The sequence below is a fragment of the Garra rufa genome, chromosome 2, assembly GCF_049309525.1.
Source record: "Garra rufa chromosome 2, GarRuf1.0, whole genome shotgun sequence".
NCBI classification, from domain to species: Eukaryota; Metazoa; Chordata; class Actinopteri; order Cypriniformes; family Cyprinidae; genus Garra; species Garra rufa.
The window spans coordinates 73,828,660-73,853,907 of NC_133362.1; the positions used below are offsets into that span (position 1 = coordinate 73,828,660).

Genomic DNA, 25,248 nt, shown 5'->3' on the forward strand with positions numbered 1-25,248 from the left:
ATTGAAGCCAAGTTAAATGATTTGAATGAAATATGATGTTCCTAAAACAGTCGTGTTTTTCTGATTAGCTAAATAGTTCTTGCCAGATCACATTCGTGTTTGTCATCGGGTCTGAACAGAATTACGGGATCGTTCACGTTAAGTTATGCTCCTCAGGCGCGTTAAATTATGCACTTCAGCACATCAGCACACTTGGCCACTCCACTGGCCCCCCTAAATCTGGAATCGATTCTGGAATTTTTTACCACAACCGAGCATTTTCGGGTGCAAGTGTCTGCAGGTGACAGTAATGATGCTTGTGTGCCAAAATGAAAAGATTACGCAAGCAAGACCACAGGTTTACGTGGACACCACACCAGTAATCTAATTAATGACCTTATTCTGAATAAACCGATAATATGATTAAGGCGTTTAAATGAGTTGCTTTTAGATTATTCCTTTCATGTTCCCGTTTTACATGTTATAGTACATAGATCGATTAATGACACGCATTATTAGGCTATCATTCCAAACGCGACGCTATCAGCTCGTCTTCGTTATGGTATATAGAATTTTTGGTTTCATTTTTAATTTTACGAACGCTTGAAGTGCAGTTAATAATTTGTCATGCTATATTTGCATTATCGTTTGGACCTAATCAGGGCTCTGGACATGCAACAATTTTTTGAGAATGTGTGAGTAGAAAAATTTGCAGTGGTCGCATTTGTGTGAGTGCATACTCCAAAGCGTCTGCTCCACAGCGCGCATTTCAGAGCCAGTCAGTTTTTAGGAAAAATAAAAAATAAAAATTACACCGAAAGCCAGTTTAGTTTTACTTTTTTGTTTGTTTTCATTTTGAAAACCCTGTTATCTTTGCAGATTACCTCATATTATGCTATGGAGGCTTTCTTTTATTTTTTATTAATTAATTTGATTGCTCAGTGTTTGCTCGTCCTGCAATTTATTAGTCGGCATTATACAGCATGTGTTGTAGTCCATGCCTCGACTTATTAGTTTTTGTTAATAAATGCTATATAAGTTAGTTTGTCATTGTTTTATTGTTGTTCTGCTGTTAAATCAAAAATAACAAATCCATCTTTTAGAAATTAGTTTTAATCTTAAAATTGATAGGTGTAGCCTATACATATAAGCAAAACTAAGATCGTGAATTTGAAATTAAAAGGGAAAAGCATCTTAAGCCATTACAAAAGAGAAATTTCCGTTCACAAAATTAAAATCACAAATAATAGCCTACTTATAAAAAATGTTAACTATGTTACCATAAAACTATAAATGGTAAAAGACTATTTACTACTAAAACTATTTATCAGCAATGAGTATTGATTAAAAAAAAATGAAAACAAAGCATAATCTTGTGCAACCTACTGAGAGCGTTAGTGTGTATCCTGTCGCGAAATGTGGCAGAAAGTCCTACACAATGGGAATAGTGTGATTAAGGTGTGTACATGTCTATGATAATGCGACTAAAATAGGAATACTTCACCTGTCTTAATTCGATTTGTGTTTACTTCGATTATGACTTTAGTCAGATTAAATTAACATTAATGCAAAAGTGAAAAATGACTGTAAAATAATCGTTAACAAATGTAAGCGTGCCCCCTAAAAACAGAAGTGGCCCCTGCCTGGCCCCCCAAGTTACAGTAGTCTAGAACCGCCACTGATCGTAGTATCGTGCTACAGTGTGCCTCCGTCTCAATATACTGTACAACACGACATGTGAGTAATAATTTACACACAATCATGTTACCCAAGATGTTAATGTCTTTCTTTCTTTCGCAAAGAAATTATGTTTTTTGAGGAAAACATTTCAGGATCTTTCTCTATACAGTGTACTTTAATGTTGCTCAGTGTATTGAAGGTTAAAAAAATGCAGTATCAGCGCAGCTTCTAAGGGCTCTACACGATCCCAGCTGAGGAATAAGAGCAGTACCGCCGCTCCCTATACGCAGAGTACGCAGTCTGCGTAGGGCACCAACTCCCAGGGGGGCCCCATCCCAGCTGCTCAAAAAAAAAAAAAAATCGTTTTTATATATTATAATAATAAATTAATATTAATAATATACATATACAAATAAACAAAAATATAAAAATATAAACTTATATTGCATTTTACGGTGAGCGCAGAGTTGGCTAGTAAGCACACGTGATGAAGCGCAGCATCTGCGCTGCGACGCGCCCTCACCTCTGTTTACGGCTGCCTATTTGGCCAAAAATGATGATAATAATTAATGAACAATATGCCTGGTCCTGGAAAGAGACATCAACAGTCCGGCGCCGAGAAACGAAGAAAAAAAAAAAAAAAAAAAGCCCAAGATTAAGCCCGTGCATCACTTTCAGGTGCGTTCATAATCCTGTGAAACTTTTTTTTTTTAATAATGTGTTTTAATGTCGGTAATAATTTCAATCACGACTAAAGCATCTTTCTTAATATGAATACAAGCAGATCTAAGTAAAAACAGTGACTTAAAGTGCATTATATTAAAACGCAGAGGCAATTATGATTATTGATTAATAATGACCATATGGTGTCATTAAATAACAGTGTTAAAATACATAATCTAATACAAAATTAACAGTTTACATTACAATTTTAATAGAAATGCCTGAAAAGGGCACCAAATGCAGTTGTTACACTTACATGATGATCAAATTCCTTGTTTAATATTGACCAAACGTTTAAAATATCCACATAATCTTTCTTATAATTTCCTCAACAAAAAAATGTGGACATCATAACCCTTGTCTGCTTTATTGTCAAAGTCTGCTTTATTGTAAATTTTGAACTTTGGAAAGCTCCAGCAGATGACAGTGTTAATTTTATTTCAGTTTATTATTGTTTATTTTATTAAGATTTCACATTTTTAAAAGTTTTATTTAAAGTGTAATTTTAGTTGTTGTTTTTCTGTAGAGATACAATTGTAATTTATAAATGATACAATTTATTTGTGTAATTACTTTTATTTGAATAAAGTTATATTTTGGCCCCTATAGTAGGTGTTTTTATATTATTTTATTTTATTTTTACTTCCGTAATATTTGGGGGAGGGGGCACAAAAGTAAAATTTTGCTTAGGGCACCCATTTGGCCAGCAGCGGCCCTGAATAAGAGCCTTATCTAGCGAAACAATCGGTAACTTTCTAAAACATTTTTACAATTTATATACTTTTTAACCTCAAATGCTTGTCTTGCAAGATGCACATGCATGCATACTCTGTGTATTCCGGTTCAGGACACTTGTTGAAAAACTCCCATCTCATTTTCTCATCCAACTTCAAGATGGTAGTTTTTTGATATACACTTACTGTCTTAAACTAGAGTGCACAGAGATCTAAAGTAAAAAAAAGTGTATAAATATTAATTTCTTTAAGAAAATGACTTAAAATTTGCTAGATAAGATCCTTATTCCTTGGCTGGGATCAATTAGAGCCCTTTGCAGTTGCACTGAAACCTGCACTGAAAGCATTTTTAACCTTCAATTCATCGAGCACCATTTAAGTCCACTATATGGAGAAAAATCATTAAATGTTTTTCTCAAAAACCTTAATTTCTTTGCGACTGAAGAAAGAAAGACATGAACATTTCAAATGACATCAGGTAATTTTTATTGTGATCTTTTAAGATATAAGCCTAATATTAAACCTTCCTGACCGGAAATGATAAGAATAAACACAAATGTTGTCAAGATTTTTGCCATGGAATTCCTGCTTCAGTTTGGTCAACCACAAGTGCCTTTTGTTCCTCAGTTTGTGGCACTCTTCTCCTTGATTTGTCCTTGAACTTTTGGCAGTCTATAGTACTTCAAATGTTTCTCCCGTTCCAGCCGATAAGTACAGCTCAAAACATGACATTTTCAGCAGCAATAATCAGCAAAACATATGAGTTTCATTCAGTTAAGTGACATTGTTTACTCTGTTGCTAAATGAGGATGGTGTTTCAAATCACATGAAAATCAGTGTACAGAAGTGCTGCACATCCTTCAAAAGACTGACATTAAGATCAGAGAAAGTCAGCCCGCAGCATCAAAGCATCTTATCAACATCATCAGGTAAGCAGTTAAATGACTCATTAAGTTGTTATTTTCATTATGTTCAAATAAATATAGCTCACATGAAAGCAGGGTTGTAAGCATAGACACTTCCTTCTGCCACAGAATAAAAAATTGTGACTTTTGCATCCATTTTTTCGGTATTTTTAATCAAATAAACACAGCTTTGATGAGCATAAGAAACTTCGTTAAAAATCTAAAATTGTACTAAACCCAAACTTTTAAAGGCAGTGTACCTTTTCTGATTTAAGAGATGTAAAAGTAGTATTTTTAACATACAGTGCCTCCACTAATATTGGGACCCTTGGTAAATATGGTGGATGTGAAAATAAATCTGCATTGTTTGTCTTTTTGATCTTTCATTCAAAAAATGTACAAAATTCTAACCTTTCAGTGAGGTAAAACAATTGTGGGGGAATCTCACATTGTAAAAAAAAAAAAAGTTTTCTCTAATGCATGTTGACTAATTATTGGCACCCCTAGATATTCAGAGGGTTTCAAGAAAAAATCCTCCTGACTCACCCAAAAACAAACTCCAGCATATTCACTTATCAGACACTACTGAAACTATTGTCAGATGAAACAAACAAAAAAAAAAAAAAAAATTAGCTTTTTGGCAGCTAACCCTTCAGATGGTTTTAGTGCAGACAGGGATTAAAAAAATAGTAGTTAAAAATACTGCTGGGTCTTTAATGTTTTTCTGTGGGAGGTCATGGACATCTTGTTTAGATTCATGGCTTCATGGATTCTATTTCTCTGCTGGTATTTGATAGAATCCATGAAGCCATGAATCTAAACAAGATGTCCATGACCTCCCACAGAAAAACATTAAAGACCCAGCAGTATTTTAACCAGCAGAGAAAGAAAATCTGACTGCCTCTGTTAGAAATCTTATAATGGGCCATGGTTGCATCTTCCAGCAGGACGATGACCAAAACAAACATCAAAATCAACACAAAATTGTGTCACTGAGCACAGAATGAAGCTTCTGCCATGGCCGTCCCAGTTCCCTGACCTGAACCCTGTATAGAAACTGAAGAGAAGAAGCACCAACATGAAGCTGAAGAGAGAGCTTCTGTATGAAGGAATGGTCTCAGATGGGGTGTTCTCCAAACTCATTAGACATTGTTGGAGAAATCTCAGAACTGTTATCTTGGGAAAAGGACATTGCAATAATTGGGTGCCAATAATAGTGGCCAACGTGAACTAGAGAAAAACATTTATTTCATGATGAGATTTCCCCCTGTAGTTTCTATTGTTTTGCTTCAATGACAGGTTAGATTTTTTATGTTTTTAATGAAAGATCAAAAGATAAATGATGCAGATTTATTTTCACACCCACCTTTGCTTATATTTTCCAGAGGTGGGACCAAGTCATTGTTTTGCAAGTCACAAGTAAGTCTCGAGTCTTTGCATTCAAGTCTTGAGTAAAGTCACACAAGTCCCAAGTCAAGACGGGCAAGTCCAAGTCAAGTTGCAAGTCCTCAATTTTAAGCTTCAAGTCCTAAATAAGTCATTAGTGCTGTTAGCCCAGATTAGTGTCTCTGTATTAATTACTACAGTACATTTAAAGTCAATAATAGACTATAGTTGGTATAATTATAAAAGATTGGCTATAATAATTAGTGCTGTTTCATTGAAGAATTAATCGTTTGTGAACAAATGCTGGCCTAACTGAATTAATAATTTCTTTTAAGTCCTCTGTTTCAGTTGTTAAGGATTCAGTCAAATATTTCATAACTTGCTAATACATAATACACGTGTTCATCAATTTCTTGAAAGATATGAAAGTAAGTGGCTGTTAAACAGGAAGAATAAAGTGAACTTTTCTGGGGAAAAAAATCTAATTATGTTTGAAAGGTTTAGGCAATTATTAGGCTACCGCTGTTTCAATATACATCAGCAATTCTTCTTCTTCTTATTATAAGTTTTTTTTAGTGACCAGCCTATATTGATCAGAACTCTGTTTATTTTTTTAAGAAGGTGGGCCATAAAGAAACCATCAAGTCACAAGTCATCAAATTTGGGACATGCGACTCGAGTCCACAACTCTGATATTTACCATGCTGTGCCAATATTAATGAAGGGCACTGTATATTCTGAGAAAACAAATGCAAGATGGCAACTTGGAATTCTGAGAATTATGACATTTAAACTTGCAATTGCAAAAAAAAAAACTCACAATTACCTTTCATGACTGAAAAAAATTAAATTGCAAGATACAAACACAAAAACTCAGAAGTTGCACAAAAAATGTGAGGAATAGACTTTCTTTGTAATGGCAGGCACTGTATTAAATTCCTAGCAATTTTCACAACATTTGAAACTGTTTCAATGAGTTTATCAACCATCAACAATTATGGACTGGAGTTGAAAACCCTTGGTTTAGACTATTGAACACACTGTACTTCTGTTCCTCATTGACTTATTTTCATTCCTGTCAAAAATAACAAACAGCATTATCTTCACTAAGGCCTGTTAGGCCCTGTTTACACTGTCAGTTAAATGTGACCCAATTTAAATTTTTTCCTCATATGTGACAGATGTTCTTTGACAGTGTAAACAGGGGAAAAAACACATGCATTCAGATAATTCGAGATCGGTTTCAGGCCTCATTCATGTGTAAATAAATCAGCTATAAATCGGATATGTGCCAATGCGACTGTCATGTACTGTAAACAGGCAGATTGGATTTTCTGAGGCATTGCCTTCTGTACATCATTAAAACTGCTATGATTTGGTAGGCTACTTCTCCGCAGTTTAATGACGTCTTATGTTACCCTTGCTGGCAAAATGAGTGTAAATGCGCACAGGCTATTTTGAGCTACAGGCAAAATGCTGAAAAGTGTCAGTGGAGTTTTTCACAAAAATCTGTTTATTAAGCCCCCTTCAAGCGATCCCAAATGCTCCAAATAGTAATTAGACATCTAAAAGTTTCTTTGTTTGTACATTTACTGAGAGGATTACCTTTTCTCTGCTCGCTTCTCACGCTGACTGTCATTCAAAGTGTGCGCATAACACGCTTCTGACGACACGCAAACATAATCTGTTCTGTCTTAAGTGAATGTTTGGGAAACTGCTGGGGAAAACATTAACTGCTGTTAGGGCTGCACGATTAATCGCATGATATTGTGAGGTGCGCTTAGTCCAGTGGTTCTCAATCCTGGTCCTGGGGGTCCCCTGCTCTGCACATTTTGCATGTTTCCTTTATTTAACACCTGATTGAGATCATCAGCTCATGAGGAGAGAGATCCATGAACTGAACTAATCAGCTAATGATCTCAGTCAGGTGTGTTAAATAAGAGAGACATGCAAAATGTGCAGAGCAGGGGTCCCCCAGGACCAGGATTGAGAACCACTGGCTTAGTCAATGAAGCCGGTACTTTGATTAGTAGTAAATCTCCATCACGTGCGTTCAGCTGGAGCGGCAATTAATGCACAGAGTCGTAAATCACTGACAAGCTACGCCAAATCACGCTCATAAACGCATTCGATTTATCATGCAGCCCTAACTGCTGTATAAAACATTATCTGATGTGTAACATTAACAATTTATTTGATTTGTGCATTACAGTATATCTGTACAGTCTGTCTCATTAATGTTAATCTAACAATAAAAGAAAAGAGGGAATCACTCGCTGCAGTAGTTTTGAAATTGTAGTTTTAAAAATCAGTAATAAACACATTTGAGTATTTGTTTTTTTCGCACACGAGTGCTTTCGTTTAAATGTAAAATGATAAAGGTAATGCATTATTTCTTTCTTTCTAGGCTGTTTGTTGTACTGTTTTCGCATCTGTTCTTATTTATAATAGCAAAGATAAAATAAAAAATAGATGCATTGTGATTATTAATATAGTAATTATTAATAAGAAAAGAACTGGAAGAAAACTTTAGTCTTTCTCATAATCAACTTTGCTGACTCTGTCGACTTCAAATGGGTGTAGTGTAGTCCAACAAATCATGCATCATATTTTTAAAAAATGTGTTAATTGTGACTCGTTTGGTCATTATACTGTTCACATATTATTCTCAGGAGGAAGCACGTGTAAAGGAGGTGAATGACAACAATGTAAACGTGATTTGTGACCTTTCCTAACCCCTTGTACAGCTGTAATAGAGCATTGGTGGTAAGGGTCAGGACCACAAAGAACTTCCACAGGAAATTCCTTCTCAGCCAAAGTAAAACAATAGAAGCCATGTCACCGTCAAAGTTCTAAAACGATATCAGGCGTCACGTTTCCTTTGGTCTGGATTAATTAGGTCAGCCTTTGAAGATCACTTTTAGTCTGTGCGATCCAGTTCACCTCAAAATAAATGACACCATTTCTGTTAATAAAAAATGCTTTAATGTAACAATACATTGGATATAAAACAACATATAAACTTATTTTACATCAATTTTTCACCATACAATTCTGTACACTTACAAGACATTCACAGTTAAGCAATCATTCATAAAACCCCTTTGTTACAAAAATATATAATTCTTATAGCATTAATAAAGTGACACTTTTAGATATAAATATTAATAACAAAAAAGACTAGCATAATTTAAAATGATAATAGATAAATGAGCTTATTGTACATGCCTTTAGGGAAATAAAGTATGATTTTAATCACATGTTATAGTCAATGTTTTACTGCAAAGAGTTTGCAGTTTTTCAAGAAACTCTGTCATCCTCTCCAAGAACTTTCTGGAGTCGGTGAGCTCTTGTAGTTCACAAGGATACCGCTCTGAGCACTTCTGTGAAAGCAGCCCAAAGACAAACTCATTACTAGATGTTACACACATCACTGTCAGATAACATTAAATGTAACTGGGATGCATATCATTCAGAAAGGAGAACTCAACTGCTTTACAATTCATGACTGTGAATTGGAAAGACAGGATTCATTTAGAAATGTTCAGTTGAAAAAAAAAAAGTCATAAGTAGTGTCAGCAATTATGCATTTATACATATTCCTATTCTCCATTCTGTAATATTAAGCAACTAATATGTAGATTTACTTTAATATTTTCAAACAATCAGCCAATAAAACTTGTTCTTAGATTAAATTCTATAATAAAATATATAAACAATATGACATTTATAAGTCGTATATTGCTATAATATTTCACAAGTGTACTGATAATAAACATTTTTTTCATCCTGGACCATAAAAACAATGATACATATGGGTAGTTGACAAATCGATTTTTGAAGAAGGAATGCATATATTTATGTAGTGTAAAGTCTGATCTTTGATCCGATGAAAAGAAGCCCTAACTTTGTCAATTCTTTCTTTTTTGTTTTTGTCATATGGTGTGACAAAGCAAAAATTAAGAAAACACTCTCAATAATATCTAAATAGCATAAGAGAGATGTATCTTAATTGTTGAGACACATAGTGTTATTTCATATGAAATTATAATATTTTTTTCAATGACTTGGGCAATTTCAAGACAAACTTTGCTGTCATTGTTCAAAATTGCTGAAAATTATACCATTTTAAGATGAGTGATATTTATATCCCCCATTGCAATACTCAACCTTTTTTATATATATTTTGAGATTAAAAAACAAAAACAAAAACAAAAAAAGTTGTTCTTTTATGTGTCACACCATAGGATTCTACATCACACTAAAGGTCTGAAATAGTAGTTTTTAAAGTATTTTTATTTAATTTGCAAAAATGTCCAAGAAGAAAGGAAGTTTAATTTTGATACAAACAATATCAACACTTTTTTGTAAACAAAACATAATTTTCATCAACAAAATTCAGTCTCTTAGTCAATCAGTATGTTACTGAAACGCTTCTAGCCCCTCTGTGCATGTGCGGCACAGCTAAATATGATTGATATTTATGATACAGCTAAATGTTATTGATATCTGCTTGAAACTCATTAAGTAGCAATAATTTTTTTTTATGGCTATATGGCTTTTTAAGTCATCATTTTGCAATCGTTCTCTTGGGATCTCCTCCCTTGTGTTGGATCCTTGTTAATTTTCTGCCTATTTTCCATGTCCTCTCTCTTCCACTAATTTCTCTTTCTCAATTATTTCTGTTTCAAATACAAAGTATCACATTTTATACTTACTTTAATGCAAAACATCAGAAAATAGTTTAATTATTGTAATTAATGCATTTAAGAACACTGACATTGTTTAAGAAAGTATAAGGAGTTAATTTTATTTAATTTTTTAAAATGCTTCTTAAGGAGATCTTGTCCTCTGGTGTGACATCTTCAAAAGGACATTTCAGCCTTTTGCGTCAATTAATGACTTTGCTATTCCAAGCTAACCTGTCATTAGCGGTCAGCAAGACACATCTGCATAATTTTCTAACATACAGTATTTTTAAAAAAAATATAATTTAGGAGTGTCACACCAAAGGACAAAATGTAACACTTTTGTAGTGGTTCCAAAAAAAAAAAAAAAAAAAATTGACCATGTCCACATGTCATGGGGTCATCATTAATGGGGTCCTTCAACTAATTATAATTATATTATATAACTATTTTTTTCTGGAATTTGCCAATTTAAAATCAGATTATGGTGTCACACCAGAGGACATGGGTTTCAGAGACAAAATGTATGAAGTTCCTACATTTTCAGAAATATTAAAAAATAGACAACTGTACAGTTATGTCAGAGGTATTTATTAACATTTTTAAGCTTTATTTTAAGCTATAAAAGCTGTAATTTATTAAACCATGCTTGAGACAGTCACGCCATAAGACAATTTTGCGATTTGGCTCCAAAAAAAAAAAAAAAAAAAAAAATATATATATATATATATATATATATAGAATACTTTTATGCAAGTCTAAAGTAGTCTAACAATATGACAGAAATTTAATGTAATTATTTGAATGTAAAATAAAACAGCATCTTCACTGTAATAGTTAACCATGCTTTGTTTCTTATTAAAACTACAAAAGTCTTTCATTCAAGAGCAGTGAGTGATTTTTCTCTTCATATTTTTACGTTTTATTAATATTAAGCACAGAGACGGCAGAAGGAATATTACTTGTTGCCGCTTTAAGAGCCACACGGATCCATATACTGTTACAGTTTTTTAAGATTGTTTACACTCTAAAATAAAAATTTCCACACAATTTGCTCCAAGGAGCAAAACACCGCCACATATCTGCACAACATTACACACAATGTCTGCTTCACTCGTTTTGCAAAACATTACACACAGTGATTTGTAAAACTCTACACACATTTCGACACCTTAGACACAGATAAGGATTGTGAGGTTACTTCCTTGTCATTACAAAGCCCCGGATTGCCAATGACCACACTAATGAACGAATTGGATAAACACATCCACAAGGTGTGGAAGCACACATGTGCTAATTTGAAAACGCAGCACTCAGGTGTGCTATAAAAGGCAGCAGGTGAGTTCACCTGTATTCATCAAAAATTATGTGGATGAAATCTTATGGCCTGATCCAGCCAGACGGAGAGATGAGGAATAGTTACAGTAGTTGTGTTGCTTTTTTTTTTCCAGAGTCAAACTGTATGTACTTCATGCAGTAATTTTTATTTGTCTACAGATTTTATTTGTTTAATTGATTTCATTGTTGGTTGATTACTGTAACTGATTATGGTAAGAAATACTGTATTTCTTGTATTCAAATAAATACTTGAAATATTCAGTCTGCAGCATCAGTGTTGTGCAGTGCTTGGTAAGTTTATAGTAGGCCTATTTGTGTACATTCTCCCTCTATCTCAAACTAATAATGAAGAATGTTGTGGGTTTGTCACTATTTTGTTTTGTCATCGAAATGATCCCTTACATAACAATGTCTGCCCGAAAATCTAGCACATGCTATTTCCTAAAATTAGTTTTTTTTTTTTTTACAAATGTGTTTTTTATTTATCACAGCAGTGTGAAACGGTCTGCAGTAGTGTCTGATCATTGAGGACTGTGTTTTTTTAAATGAAAACTAATAGCATTTTCACAAATATGTGTATATGTTTTGACTGAAGTGTGTCATTTTGCAAACAATCTAGGAATTCTGCAAATTGAGTGTGGTGTTTGGATAATTGTGATTATACTTTGAAAAAAAGAACCCGGTTTTCAAAATTGTGTGTAAACAATTGAAAAAAACTGTAAACAAGTATTTTCATTCTCAAATGTTTATGATCATTTAAGACATTACTGACAATGGTTTACTTGAATAATCATCAAGCACCTCATTTTGAAATATTTGTGCGTGTATTTGAGCGTTTAAACGTCCGTGTTCTGCTCCGTCTCTGAGCGCATACACAACTGCGCAAGCTTTCTTACGTGCTTTTAAAAACACATCAAAGAAACGATAATAAACCAAGCACGTCCCATTTTATGAAAGTCACGTTACATGATTTTGCTGATTTGCATGTGAAATTAGGCTTTTATGGAGGAGTGAAAGCGTACCACTGGTAAGGGGGCGGAATGAGGCACAAAATTGTTTCATCTCGATTACTGTATTTTCATGATCGTTTGAAGCAGAAATCAAAATCGAAACCGAATTTCGATTAATTGCACTGCCCTATATATATATATATATATATATATATATATTAGATTTATAGATACTCATTTTTACATTTCAAACGTTGATCATTATTGTGGTCTAATGTTTTTAAATAGTAAAAAAATGAAAAAAATGTATAATGTAAAACATTATTTTATATTTATATATATATATATATTTATTTATTTATAAATGCACATTTTATGGTACTATTTTAAATGTAGATAAGTGTAATGCATTATTAAAAAGAATTCCAGTTCAGGAATATAAATTCTGAATGACGTACACACTTGACACACACTGTGGTATTGCTTTGACTTACATTTTTGTCATAGTCTTCTAAAGTTTTCTGTATCATTAACCTGTGCCTGTTTTCATTTTTTGGGTCTTCGTCATGCAAGAGAACGTTCATCTCCATCAGAAAACAGTCAAAAAACTTATAAGTGCAACGCTGCAGACAAACACAGAGTTCAGTTAACACTGGATTTTTTCAAATTTATTTTGTCAAAGGATTTTCTTGAGTTACTGAAGTGAACTTACTTCGATATCATCAGTATTTGGGGTATACAAAAATGCATCCGAACGCTGGAAAAACAATGATTGTGATTATGAGAAAAGTAAGAACAAGATTGACTATGCAGCCATTTCTTGAGTTACAAAATGCATCACAATCTCAGATGTTACTTACTTCGAATAAAAGCTTTGTCTCATTGTCTTGGAGTGCGTTCTGGAGGTCTCGCAGTGCTTGCGTTTCATGACCTTCAGCCACGGGCAGGAGAGCACTTAGACAGCTGAACACATACAAAATACAGAAAAACAACCTTAGTGTGACATCAGCTAATGTAAAATGGTTTAGTAATCCTGCACAATCTATTATAATTGCTTCATCTCCATTACAAATCCATTTGCAATCCCACATTGCCTGCAGATTCAACTACTCCGGTGTTAATGCTGCCCAATGAGCAACACCCAACCATTAGCCTTTGTGTTGCTTCCACAAAACCTATGATTGTATTCTCACAGGCACAATGGGCAGAACAGACATTTTCCTGTTCTATTCAGTTCATTATGCATTCTTGACCCATGTTTTGACCTGAACGTGTCCTAATGGACTCAAAAATATAGTGTTTATACAGACACAGACAAAATCCAGTAACGCATGGCTCCGTTCCAAAAACTAGCAAGCTGCCTTGTTCTCTACTCTTACAAAAACGGAACTTTGTATTTGAATGATTTGGAACACTACACTACAGTTCTAAAGATTGTGCTCTGTGAGGCTCATATGCTCACCAAGGCTGCATTTAATTTCACCAAAATACTGTTTCATGAGTTCGCCCTTACATCTAATCTGCTTGAGCATGTAGAAGGCATACTTTGGGGAGGGCTCCGGGCCCGGAATACAGGCCGAACCCAGAGAACTCCCCCTATCCCTAGTATGGGATAAAAACAGATTAGAAGTGTGGAATTGGGGTGGAGGAGGGATGCCAAGAAACTATCGCGGGACAGAGGTAAGAAGGCGGTCTGTTTATATACGTGTTGTGCCGGTTAGGATGATTGTCTAAACGAATTACACCTGTGCCGAATTGGTTGACTATCTGATCGTGCTCCTCCCGAACCTTGTTAATAAAACATCACAAAATTGGGAAATATGATTAACTTCCAAAATATCTGCTTTGTATTTGAATATATTGTAAAATCGAATTTATTCCTGTGACAAAAAGCTGAATTTTTTAGCATTACTCCAGTCTTCAGTGTCACATGATCCTTCAGAAATCATTCTAATATGCTGATTTTCCACTCAAGAAACATTATCATTATTTTAAATAATTATTATTATTATAAATGTCTTTACTGTCACTTTCAATTAACTGAATATGTCTTTGCTGAATTAAAGTATTAATTAAAAATTAAATAATACACAGCACACAAATGGTATGCAAAAATGGTCATTTTGTAATAGGGATGTACCGAAATGAAAATTCTTGATGAAAATTACAGAACACGGTTTTTCGTGTTTTTCCCTCATGTATTTTGTCAAATTTTTTCACCATTGCATATATTAAATAGCCAAAATGTGCATTTTACACTTTATTTCTTGCTTTTCAAAACAAACAAAAAAATCAATTACAAAACAATTTAAAAATATTTACTTAACACTTAACATAGCCTACCAACAAAGCACAATTTAACTTAAAATTAGTATAGTAAAATAATATTCTTTGGCCATTTTTAAGACCCCCCTTCTTGAACCAGGCATGTGTTTTTTAATGTACAAATAAATGCAGCCTTGCTGAGCAAAGAAGAATGTTATAATAAATGTATTAATAGATCCGTTGTAATGATTATTATCACTATTTTTGTCCTTTTTATTTTATTTTACAGTAAAATTACAACACTAACATTTATGAATGTTGACTTTTATTTTGGCGGAAACCCTCAAGATGTCCTCAATACTACTTTTTGCTGACAGCAGCAGATTTATGGACTTTGGACTATTTGGACTTTGAACTCTGGCTAAGGAGCTTGTGCAGTGCTGTCAGAAGACATACAATTAGTGCGTGTATTAGTCAACATAACGTTCTGTAGTTTATTTATTAATGGTTTAAGACTATTTCAGTCATCATACAGTAACCAGCAACAACCAGCCCTTTCTCTTCTCATGGAAGACATGCGATGCGATACTAAACAGTCTCTCACTGTAGGTGTTTGTACAGATTTATGCGTCTTTCTCGGACAGATAAATGCTTCCACAATGCCAACATGTTTGCCGCATTAGTGCACGTATTTGACAGTGTCATGTCATTGTTCGGTATAATTTATTCAGCCTTTCCGAACACCAAAAGAGCTTTTTTTTGCTATATTCGGGCAAAAAATTTTGGTTGCTGAACATTTGGTGCATCCCTAGTTTGTAATGCATAATCGCATAACCTTCTTCATGCAGTAACTTCTCCACATGCATTTTGGTCAAAACAGATATCTACGGTAGGAATAAAGTACAGTCTTTTGGAACAGCTTTCACACTTCAGATTTGGAACAGAGCCAGTGTAACCCCACTTTAGTGCTAGTTTCAGTTGCAATGGAAATATAGTTGAACTAAAGCAAGACATCAACAAATCAAACAGAGCACACAGTGTATACACAACCTTTTTTCCCTGCAAACCTTGTTATTTTTACCACCATCTTGTAAGATATCAATGTCATCGTGCTATCAGATTTAGGTTTCAATTCTACCTAAATCTGATCACGTTTAAGGTCATAATTCTCCACCCTGTTTATTGTACGCAAACTGAAAGGCTAAACAATACTGAGCAGATAATAGTGTTGTTTGCTCCAGGCAGAGCGAGCAGAGATTGATCTCATAGTAGGTTCACATTACAAGCTGTGTCGACGTGCATACTTAACTAATGCATACTGGGGTAGCAGCAGATAAAGGGCCATTTAAATTGGACTTTAGAAATCTTAGATGTGTCAGTTCATTTTGTGTGTAACACTAATAATTTTTTATGGATCATAACTATATTGGGGGAGGGGATGCGGGCTAGATGTCACATGGTGACGCTGTCACAAGGCCCGTATCTCAACAATTATAAACTCAAGAACTATAAAGGGTCAAAAGTCCAATTAGACAAATGTGAGAGTGCTTGAGTAAATAAAGTCAACTGTATAGTGAAGGGTGAGCTGAGGTCATCTGTTGTTACCTGAAATAATCCACAGCTGTGTTTTTTGTTTTTTGGCCTTTTCAATGACTGAATGATTTTGAGATCCATCTTTTGACATGGAGGACAACTGAGAGACTCATACGTAACTATTACAGAAGGTTCAAACACTCACTGATGCTCCAGAAAGAAAAACAATGCATTAAGAACTGGGGGTGAAAACTTTTGAACAGGATGGAGGTGTGTACATTTTTCTTAATTTGCCTAAATATCATATGTTTTCATTTAGTACCACCCTTCAGAGGCTATAGATAGTTACATGTTTCCTAGAAGACAAAATAAGTTAATTTTCACTAAATTTTAAATTGAAAAAATTTCCACCCTTAATGCTTAATGCATAAGTGTTTGAACCTTTTGTAATAGTTGCAAATGAGTCCCTCAGTTGTCCTCAGTGTGAAAAGATGGATCTCAAAATCATACTGTCATTGTTGGAAAGGGTTCAAATTCACAAAAATGCTAAAAAACCAAAGAATTTGTGGGAGCTGAAGGATTTTTCTGAAGAACAGCAGACAGTTTAACTGTTCAGGACAAACAATGGACGTATGAACAACTATCACAAAAAAAAAAAACACAGCTGTGGATCATTCAGGTAACAACACAGTATTGAGATCAAGTGTATGTAAACTTTTGAACAGGGTCATTTTTATAAATTCAACTAATATTTGTCTTGTGGACTATATGGAAACATCTTTTATGTGAAATATCTTATTCAGGTCAGTACTAAATAAACAATAGCATGCATTTTGTATGATCCCTCTTATTTTGGTAAAATAATTAACATTTCGGAGATTCTGAAACTTTTGACCTTCATTGTATCAACTAATAGATTGAATACTGTTCTTACAACACTAGCTGGTAGTTATATGTTGTAATTTTATATAAATGACTCGTGGCCAAAACAACAGTTTATTGTTTTTGCTTTCTATTTTTGCACTTTCAAGAATTGTTGATGTTTCATATAGCTTATAATAGACCTATTTATTGGCAAGTTCACGTTGTGACAACTTACCCCATATAGTTTGTCTGCATGGCCTGCTTTTGGGGTGCATTGACACAAAAGGTGTTTTCCTCTACAAAAAGCTGTAAAGATTATTATTTTATTTAATGTAATACTTTTAAAAGAAAATACTGTTTTAGTCTTTGCAGTGAAAACTGATTCAAAGTAAATCTTACACCAATGTTTTGCCAGTGTTATGTTGAATAGCTCTTTTGTAGTTGAGACTTTGTGTGTGATACACAAATTGGCATTGAAATAAACCCTGAGAAATATTCAATATTCAAAAAGAGGTGACAAACAACCCTCAACTTCTCTATACAGTTTCTCTTCAACTGACATAAAAATTTAAAGATAATTGTAAATAAAGTGAGCATTATTAAAGTAGGTTTAACAGGAAAATTCTGTTTGTTTAATTCAATGGTACTTGAAATTTACTACCAATTTCTGAGTGAAACTTGCTTCAAAGTAAATCCTACACCATTTCCATTAAAGGATTAGTTCAGCCAAAAATGAAAATTAGCCCATTATCTACTTACCCTCAAGGCATCCTAGGTGTATATGACTTTCTTCTTTCAGACAAATTTGATCAGAGTTAAAATTATCCTGGCTCTTACAAGTTTTATAATGGCATTGGTGGGTGTTTCTTTTCAAAAGTCCAAAAGAAGTCCAATAAAGTGCATCCATCCATAATATAAAATGCTCCACACAGCTCCGGGGATGAACAAAACGCCAGTCACAAAGTAGAAGTACAAAATTCTGATACAAGCCAATAGAAGACTGTTTTTTTTTAGATAGAAGACCTTTGCTGAAGTAAGTAAACCTCCAGTAAACAAACATTGGTTTACGCAAGATCAGCGGTGCATGTGCAATGCATTCGTCTTACGTCATCTGTCCAGAACAGCTAGAGAAAAGTGATTAGATCTGGGTTTTTACTTACAAAAACACATTGATTCACTATAGAAGGCCTTTATTCACCCACCGGAGGCTTTTTATTATGGATGGATGCACTTTATTGGACTTTTGGACTACTAGTATCGGAAATGCCACCGATGCCACAAAAAATTCTAGAATCGCTATCTGTGAGTACTTGAACCCACGTTCCAATCTGATACCATTTTCTTAAACAAGATCAAGCTATGCCCACTAGTTTTGCTTAAGGCGACACACTGCAGGTGAATAGGGTAAAAAATGTAACTAATAGTTATCACCTTATTTACCCAGATGCTTGATTACATTGATAATTGCAAACATTTTTTGTATTACAAGTAAGGGATAATCAACGGTTTGCCGTGCATTAAAGGATTTTAAGGGGAGGGTGGTTGCCTCCGCGAAGTGCATTTTAAATCCTTTAATGCACGGCAAGCCGTTGATTATCCCGCTTATTCCATGGTCATTTGCTAAGTTATAGACAAGTTAAAACTAGTACTGTTCTTTGCAGCGCAATATTTGACTGAATAGGTAAAAAAGACGGTTATTTTCGTCAGTTATGACATGACGCTCTAGCATTCTGGCCGCTTCAAATCAGACACAGACATGAAATAGTGCGGTAAGATCACATTTATTTGAATGAATTTTAGCATTTGTTTCAGTAAATTATCCATCGACCGAGAGAGAGGTAGAGATGACAGTTGTGTTTGTGTGTGTGTGTGTGTGTGTGTGTGTACCTATTATTCATCACGTTGTGCATCAATTAAAGCAGCGCATTAATATAGAACGGTGATTAAACTGACTTGGAACTACCTGTGCATTAAACGGTTTTACTGCACACCTGCCAGCCAATCAGAATCCAGTATCCAGACATTCCATGGAATAAGTTTTCTAAAATGTTTGGTTTACATAAGCAAATGCGCCATTATTAATGAAATATGCACTGATTTGCTTACATTTCTAGCACAAAAATCTAAACACTGGATGAAGTCAGTTTCAAAATTGTTTTATTTTTTTGGGCATGTTAGACTCAAATGTTTTTACAGAGGGGGTTTTGGGTATCTCATTTTGTCACTCGATAATTTAGAAAAAAAACTTGTATTAAAAAAAACATGTATTTTTTACCATTTTGGGGGGAGTGAAATGTTGTATAAAATCAAGCTAATTGAATATGAACAAATACCTCTGTAAAAACCTTCAGGATGTAGAAAATGCAAAAATACAAAAAGGTATTGTAATTAAAATCTATTGACACAAAGAGATAAAGTGCTATAAAAGAAACACTTCACAGTGTCTTTGGGGTGTTTTCTTTCCACTAGTCTGAAAAAACACTTTATGAAGAATCAAAAAGCCCACAATCTCAGACTTGACAGGTGCATGAAAAACTGTTTTTGCCTGCAGTGTCTCCCCTTAACACTGCAAATCGGAATTTAATTCTTCTTCACTTCTTAGAACGCAAACACAAGAAGTTGTGCTGTGTTCCCACAAGAGTTTAGAGCAGCGTAGAAGAAATCCTAACATGCTAGCTGTATGTTCACTGTTTGGCAGTATTTCAGACTGGACCGACCAGCCAGTAAAATGGAAACATGTCTCATATGTAGGGCCCTATGATTTGTGCGATGCAGAAAACACAGACGGAATCACCGAATCCAGTCATAAAAACGGAATTTACAGTTTAACGCGGAATGTCTGGATGAAGTTTGGACGAATTAATCAAAAGTAGGTCATTACACTTAAATAAAATCACAATATGGACTAATATTTGTAAATATTAAGCCACAAAATGACTATTTAAATATGAATTCTGTGTGTCTCTGTGGAAATGAATGGCGCAGACATTTACTTCTTTTACTGAAGCGCATGTGACACTTGTGATAATATTACAGGGCTCCAGACTGCCACCTTTTTTTTAGCCGGTGCAACTCATTTCTGTGAGCGGTCACACGGGCGAAACCTCTGCGTTGTTCAACTCATAAACGCTGCCCTTATAAAGATACTTTCCAATGTATGTCAGATAATAAAAAATGACTCTAGTTCACTGTAAATATTTGTTCATGTTTTCGTAGAGATAAGTCTAAAGCACACCATAAAAAAATTCTATTAATTCCTATAGGGCTAGTAGTATCTACAACTGTATATACAGATACACACGCAGGTATCAGATCAGGGGCCTCATTTATAAAACTTTCTTACGCACTGATTTGATCTTAGAGTGTTCGTACGATCAAATCCACGTCAAAGTACAGATTTATAAAAACCGTCTTTGACGTGGAAAAGTACTTATCTCCACGTCAGATTCCAGCTTGGCGTACGACCGTTTCCTTGTGGTAATGCCTGGTATTGCAGATAGTTCAGCCTCACTATAATTTGATTTCTTGCGCTCCTTTTTACTTGCCATTGTCACAGAGTTTTTGCTTTAGGAATGAGCTCATTTTATATGTTAATTAATTAAGCAGTGGCGTTTCGACGGCGGAACATTCAGCTGCACACAATTCCACGATCATTTGTGATTTATAACCGAATGACTGGCGTACGCATGGATTTCGTGGTACGTTCGTTTCTCTGAATCGCTCTTACGATCAAATCAGAAAAGTTCTTAGATAAAATCAAGGATGGTTTCTACGCAAGTCTTTATAAATGAGGCCCCAGTACTTGGTATCCCTGAGGCCAGGAATGGAATTGGAAAAATGTTATCAGAAACATCTCTACTCCTAATCAGAAACATCCACCCACTGCAATTATAAAGCTTTCAAGAGTCAGGATAATTTTGAATGTAACTCTGATTGGATTCGTCTGAAAGAAGAAAGTCATATACACTTAGAATGGCTTGAAGGCAAGTACATTATGGGCGAACTAACCCTTTAAGTGGATTTTATTATGTTATATTAGGGATTAATTATTGGTAATCAGGGCCAATCAGTGGTCCAATTTGGCTGAATTCACCCTAGTTTTAACAACCCAGTAACTTTGTGGTTGTGCCAGATTTACACAGCAATCAGCAAAGATAATAAGCAGTCTAATTTCTTAGATATACCTCAGAATTAAGATAGAATTCCAAACCTCTGAGTTCAAAGGGCATTCCATGTGATTCTCAAAGCACCAAGGGTTACAAGCACATCTTCCAGTTCTCTGTAAAAAATCACAGACTCCTTTAATACTCACAAAATGACAAGAACGCTACCAAAGTCCCACAGATAGAGAAGTGAATCTTTCATTTGTTAGAAATACGGTGCAGTTTCCAGGAATCGAAGTGCGCAGTCAGTGGAATCTAAAACAAAAGTATAGTTGCACATGTAGGCAACAATTAAGATGCCAAGCACAACAAAGGCAAACGAAAGGGATAATAGCACAGGACAATATGATGCACACAATGTTCAGTGTCAATAGGCTAAAGCCCAGCAGAGATGAATCATTTTGGCAACACACCATTAACTTGTTGATTTTCTTAATTGAAAACACTTTGGTATATCAACATGAAATCAATACATTTTTGCCAGCATAGTCTAAATATGATCTGATTTGATTTTCATGAAAATCACACCAGCGGTCTAGGAAGAGTTAGAAAGTGTAGGGGTTCAAATATAATCAAAATGATTGACTGTGGCATAATTGGTATTGATCTCAGGAATCTACATAGAACAGAATCATGACAAAAAGCCAAATTGATCAAAGGCAATTTTTTTTTTACTATTTTTTTAACTTTTGGAGTATCTTCAGACCAAAATGCCGATCAGACTTACGAGGCGTAAAATAAAACATTTTACTAGGCAAATTTTGACTGCCGAAAATAATGAAAATGATAAAAAGATAACAACGGGCAAAAATATGAGCCAAAAATATTTGCCTCGACACACCACCAAGCTCATGTATTGCTCATGCTCTGTGCATTTTCGCTTTCAGTTTTCGGCCCAGAATTTTAATTCTGGTGCATTCCTACGTTTTATGGCAAAATTCTAAATGGCCGATGCACTAAATGCCTCACATGGGAAAACTGTGAAAACCATTTGACTCAGTATGTCACAGCAAATCTACAGGTTTTTATAAAACCCCATGTTTAGTCTAAATATGCAAAAGCGTATAGAAATATGCTTAACATCAATTTTGACGTACTTTTCTTTAAATTCATTCAAATTGTAATGCGATAATGTCTTGATGGATTGAATTCCATAACTTTTTTGTCGGCATGGTCTGAAGATGATCTAGTTTGATTTTCGTGAAAATGAGGAGGAGTTTGTCTTGATCCAAGGAATCAGGAAAAGTTTTGTTGGATTTAGTTTTTAGCCCTTGGTTCAAAATTCAAAAGTTTGAATTCAAAGGCATAAACATGAGCGCAACTTAAGGCTTCTATAGACAACGACTAATAATTGCACACTTTTGGAACTGACTTATTGTTCAAATATCAACTTTTCTCTTTCAGTACCAATTTTAATACTTATTAGCATTAGTTTACTTTTTTCAAATGATTTCTGTTACCTGTTTACCTAGCTCTAGGAATAGACACAAATGCCTACAATATGCAACATTTTAAATGTTAGTGAGAGTTAAATGTATTAGAAAAAAGTTCCGCTCAACTATTAGAGTAACTAATCCCACAAGTTTACAAACATAACTGAAACCGAAACTAGAATTGTTACATGAAGCTTAAAATCTGGCATAATTACTAGTTTTGAACACCTAAATACTACTACCAATAAATAGTACAGGATTAGACCAAATTACAAAATGCATAAGTATACCCTACTAGTAGTAACATAAACAATGAATACTGGTTAAAGAAATATGGTATGGTTATAGTATTAAAACAGCTCAATAGATGAACATAAATAAATCATTTTGTAATTGATAGCAGCTGACGCAACAAAGGATTACGTACGTTGTAAAGCGTGCCAGAACGCGTGCATCTGTTTGACAGAGCTTGACTTTGACTTGAGTCATTACTTTTCAGATGAATAACATGTGAACCATAAAGTATTTCTCATTGTATATACCTTTAAAACTGCTTATGTAATGCACAATGTGCTGACTAGTCTACTGCCAAAATTTTCAAGCAAAACAGCCATAACACAGGCCTATATATTTAAATAAAATAAAATGGTTAAAATATAGACTAAGTAGGGGAAGATGGCCCTCTTGGATTTACTGTAACATATTTAGATAAGTTTAGCAGGCGCGGGATGATGCATCAGCCCATGAGTTTATTATGGGAAATAAATAATAATATTTGAGTGCATTCTTATTAATATTTAAGCATTTTTAATGCATTTTTTCTCAAGCGTCCATAATGTAAAATACTATCAACTATTCTATTTAAAATTTTATTTTAACAATTTGTGACCATGCACTACAAAGCCAAAAAAAGTCATTTTTTATTTGAGGTTTATATCATCGTCTGAAAGCTGAATAAATAATCTTTCCATTGATGTATGGTTTGGATAGAACAATATTTGGCCAAGCTACAACCCGATCTGAGGGTGCCAAAAAAAAATTTAATATTGAGAAAATCACCTTTGAAGTTGTCCAAATGAAGTTCTTCGCAATGCATATTAGGTTTTTATAGATTATATAAGATGTACAAAATATCTTCACAGAACATGATCTTTACTTAATATCCTAATGATTTTTGGCATAAAAGAAAAATAGATCCTTGCTACAAAAATAAATGTGCTACTTAAGACAGGATTTCATTTAGTTAACTTACAGGTTATAATGAAAGCAAAGATGTCTGAAATGCATGTTTAGTTTGTGTAAATATTAAAAAATAACCGCATTAAGTACAATAAGCGTTAAATTTAAACATTATAACCATATGCTGAGGAGCATTTTTAATTTTTTAATTTGATCTTTTTAGAATCTAAAAACACTGACGCGTTCGCAGTTCCCTCATTAACAAATAGACAAATAAACGATGCATTGTCATAGATAACTATTTTTTAATCAGTTAACCTCAATATTGTTTACATCTTTTTAAATAGAATAGAATAGCAATTCATGAAAATTGCTGAGATGAGATTTTGTGCCATTTATGGTCATCATAAAAAATTGAGGGGATCATCTGCCCACGGGTCGGATTTTACTCCATATCACCTAACGTTGAAATTTAACGATTTATCAACCATGCGACATATGTTTACATGGTTCAGACCTATAATTTTTAAATACACAGATTTGACATGTCACACACACAGTGCGTCGTGCACGAGCGCCACTCTCAACCTGTACTGCTCAGTTCATGAAATTTGAAATTCATGACAGTAATAAAAACAGAGGCCAAAACATCTGGGGAGTGCCTATTTGTTCCCTACCTTCGGTTTTAGCTTGGCTGTCTTATTCCAAGATCCTACGATGAAGGCGAGGAAGAGGGTCATTAAAATCATCGAAAGCGAGATTGTTGGTCGGCCAACCACGACAGCTGCGTGAAGTTCACATGTTCTCGTTATGTAAAAGACCTTGAAGTATGACATTAAGGTATATGAAATCCTGTGAATTGCTCCAGTTGGATATTAATCCATGAGTGCACACTGCAGGCTTCTTCCTTTCGTCTTCCCTGTGCGCGCACTAATCAAATCTGTCACTGAAAACACTTGCGCGCGCGCACACACACACACACACACACACGCCGCCCATCAAGCTTTCACTTTGCAAGGGCCTTTCTTGTCCTCTCCTTCCTTCTGTGTAACTATGCAACATGTTTGTTTTGGGAGTTAAACACACAGTAATCTCGAATTTGAGAAGGCGCGAGAGTGCATGGAAGCAAATCGCTCTTGGAAGGTTAGAAGTCCACTGACATGACCTAAGACTTTAACCTTTCTTTAAGGTTATTTAAAGACTTCTAATGAAGTCGCCCAAGTAAATCGCTAAATATTCACTCAGATCTTCGTTTTATTTTGGGTAGAGCGGGTCGCCCCCTCATGGCTCCTGCCATGTTGACATCACGTGACCACGATATTTACCAGTTGGTACTAAAATTACTACTACTAAAAATAAAATTAAGTTGTTTAGCGCCTTTATTAACACTAAAGACGCTCTGCAAAACCCCAACATAAAATAATAAAA

General features: G+C 34.5%; 2 protein-coding genes across 2 annotated transcripts in view; one reads left to right on the forward strand and one right to left on the reverse strand.

Moving 5' to 3' along the window:
* Nucleotides 1–25,248, forward strand: part of LOC141325733 (uncharacterized) — a 779,461-nt gene that overhangs the window by 474,785 nt on the left and 279,428 nt on the right. The gene's annotated exons all lie outside the window — the stretch shown is intronic.
* Nucleotides 8,659–24,734, reverse strand: LOC141325775 (uncharacterized). Its single transcript, XM_073834510.1, has 6 exons — nucleotides 24,498–24,734; nucleotides 21,230–21,324; nucleotides 13,244–13,346; nucleotides 13,096–13,140; nucleotides 12,878–13,006; nucleotides 8,659–8,790 (listed from the first exon to the last, which is right to left on the reverse strand). Exons 1-6 carry the CDS (start codon nucleotides 24,654–24,656, stop codon nucleotides 8,659–8,661), a joined length of 663 nt encoding a protein of 220 aa, XP_073690611.1. The 5' UTR covers nucleotides 24,657–24,734.

Bases quoted from the DNA above. Each gene is read 5' to 3' on its own strand.
- LOC141325775 (XM_073834510.1), bottom strand. From the start codon at position 24,656: ATGTCATACTTCAAGGTCTTTTACATAACGAGAACATGTGAACTTCAC. The intron at 13,141-13,243 runs GTAAGTAACATC...TTGTTTTTCCAG, and splicing joins AGACAAAGCTTTTATTCGAA to CGTTCGGATGCATTTTTGTA. The intron at 13,007-13,095 runs GTAAGTTCACTT...GTTTGTCTGCAG, and splicing joins CAAATACTGATGATATCGAA to CGTTGCACTTATAAGTTTTT.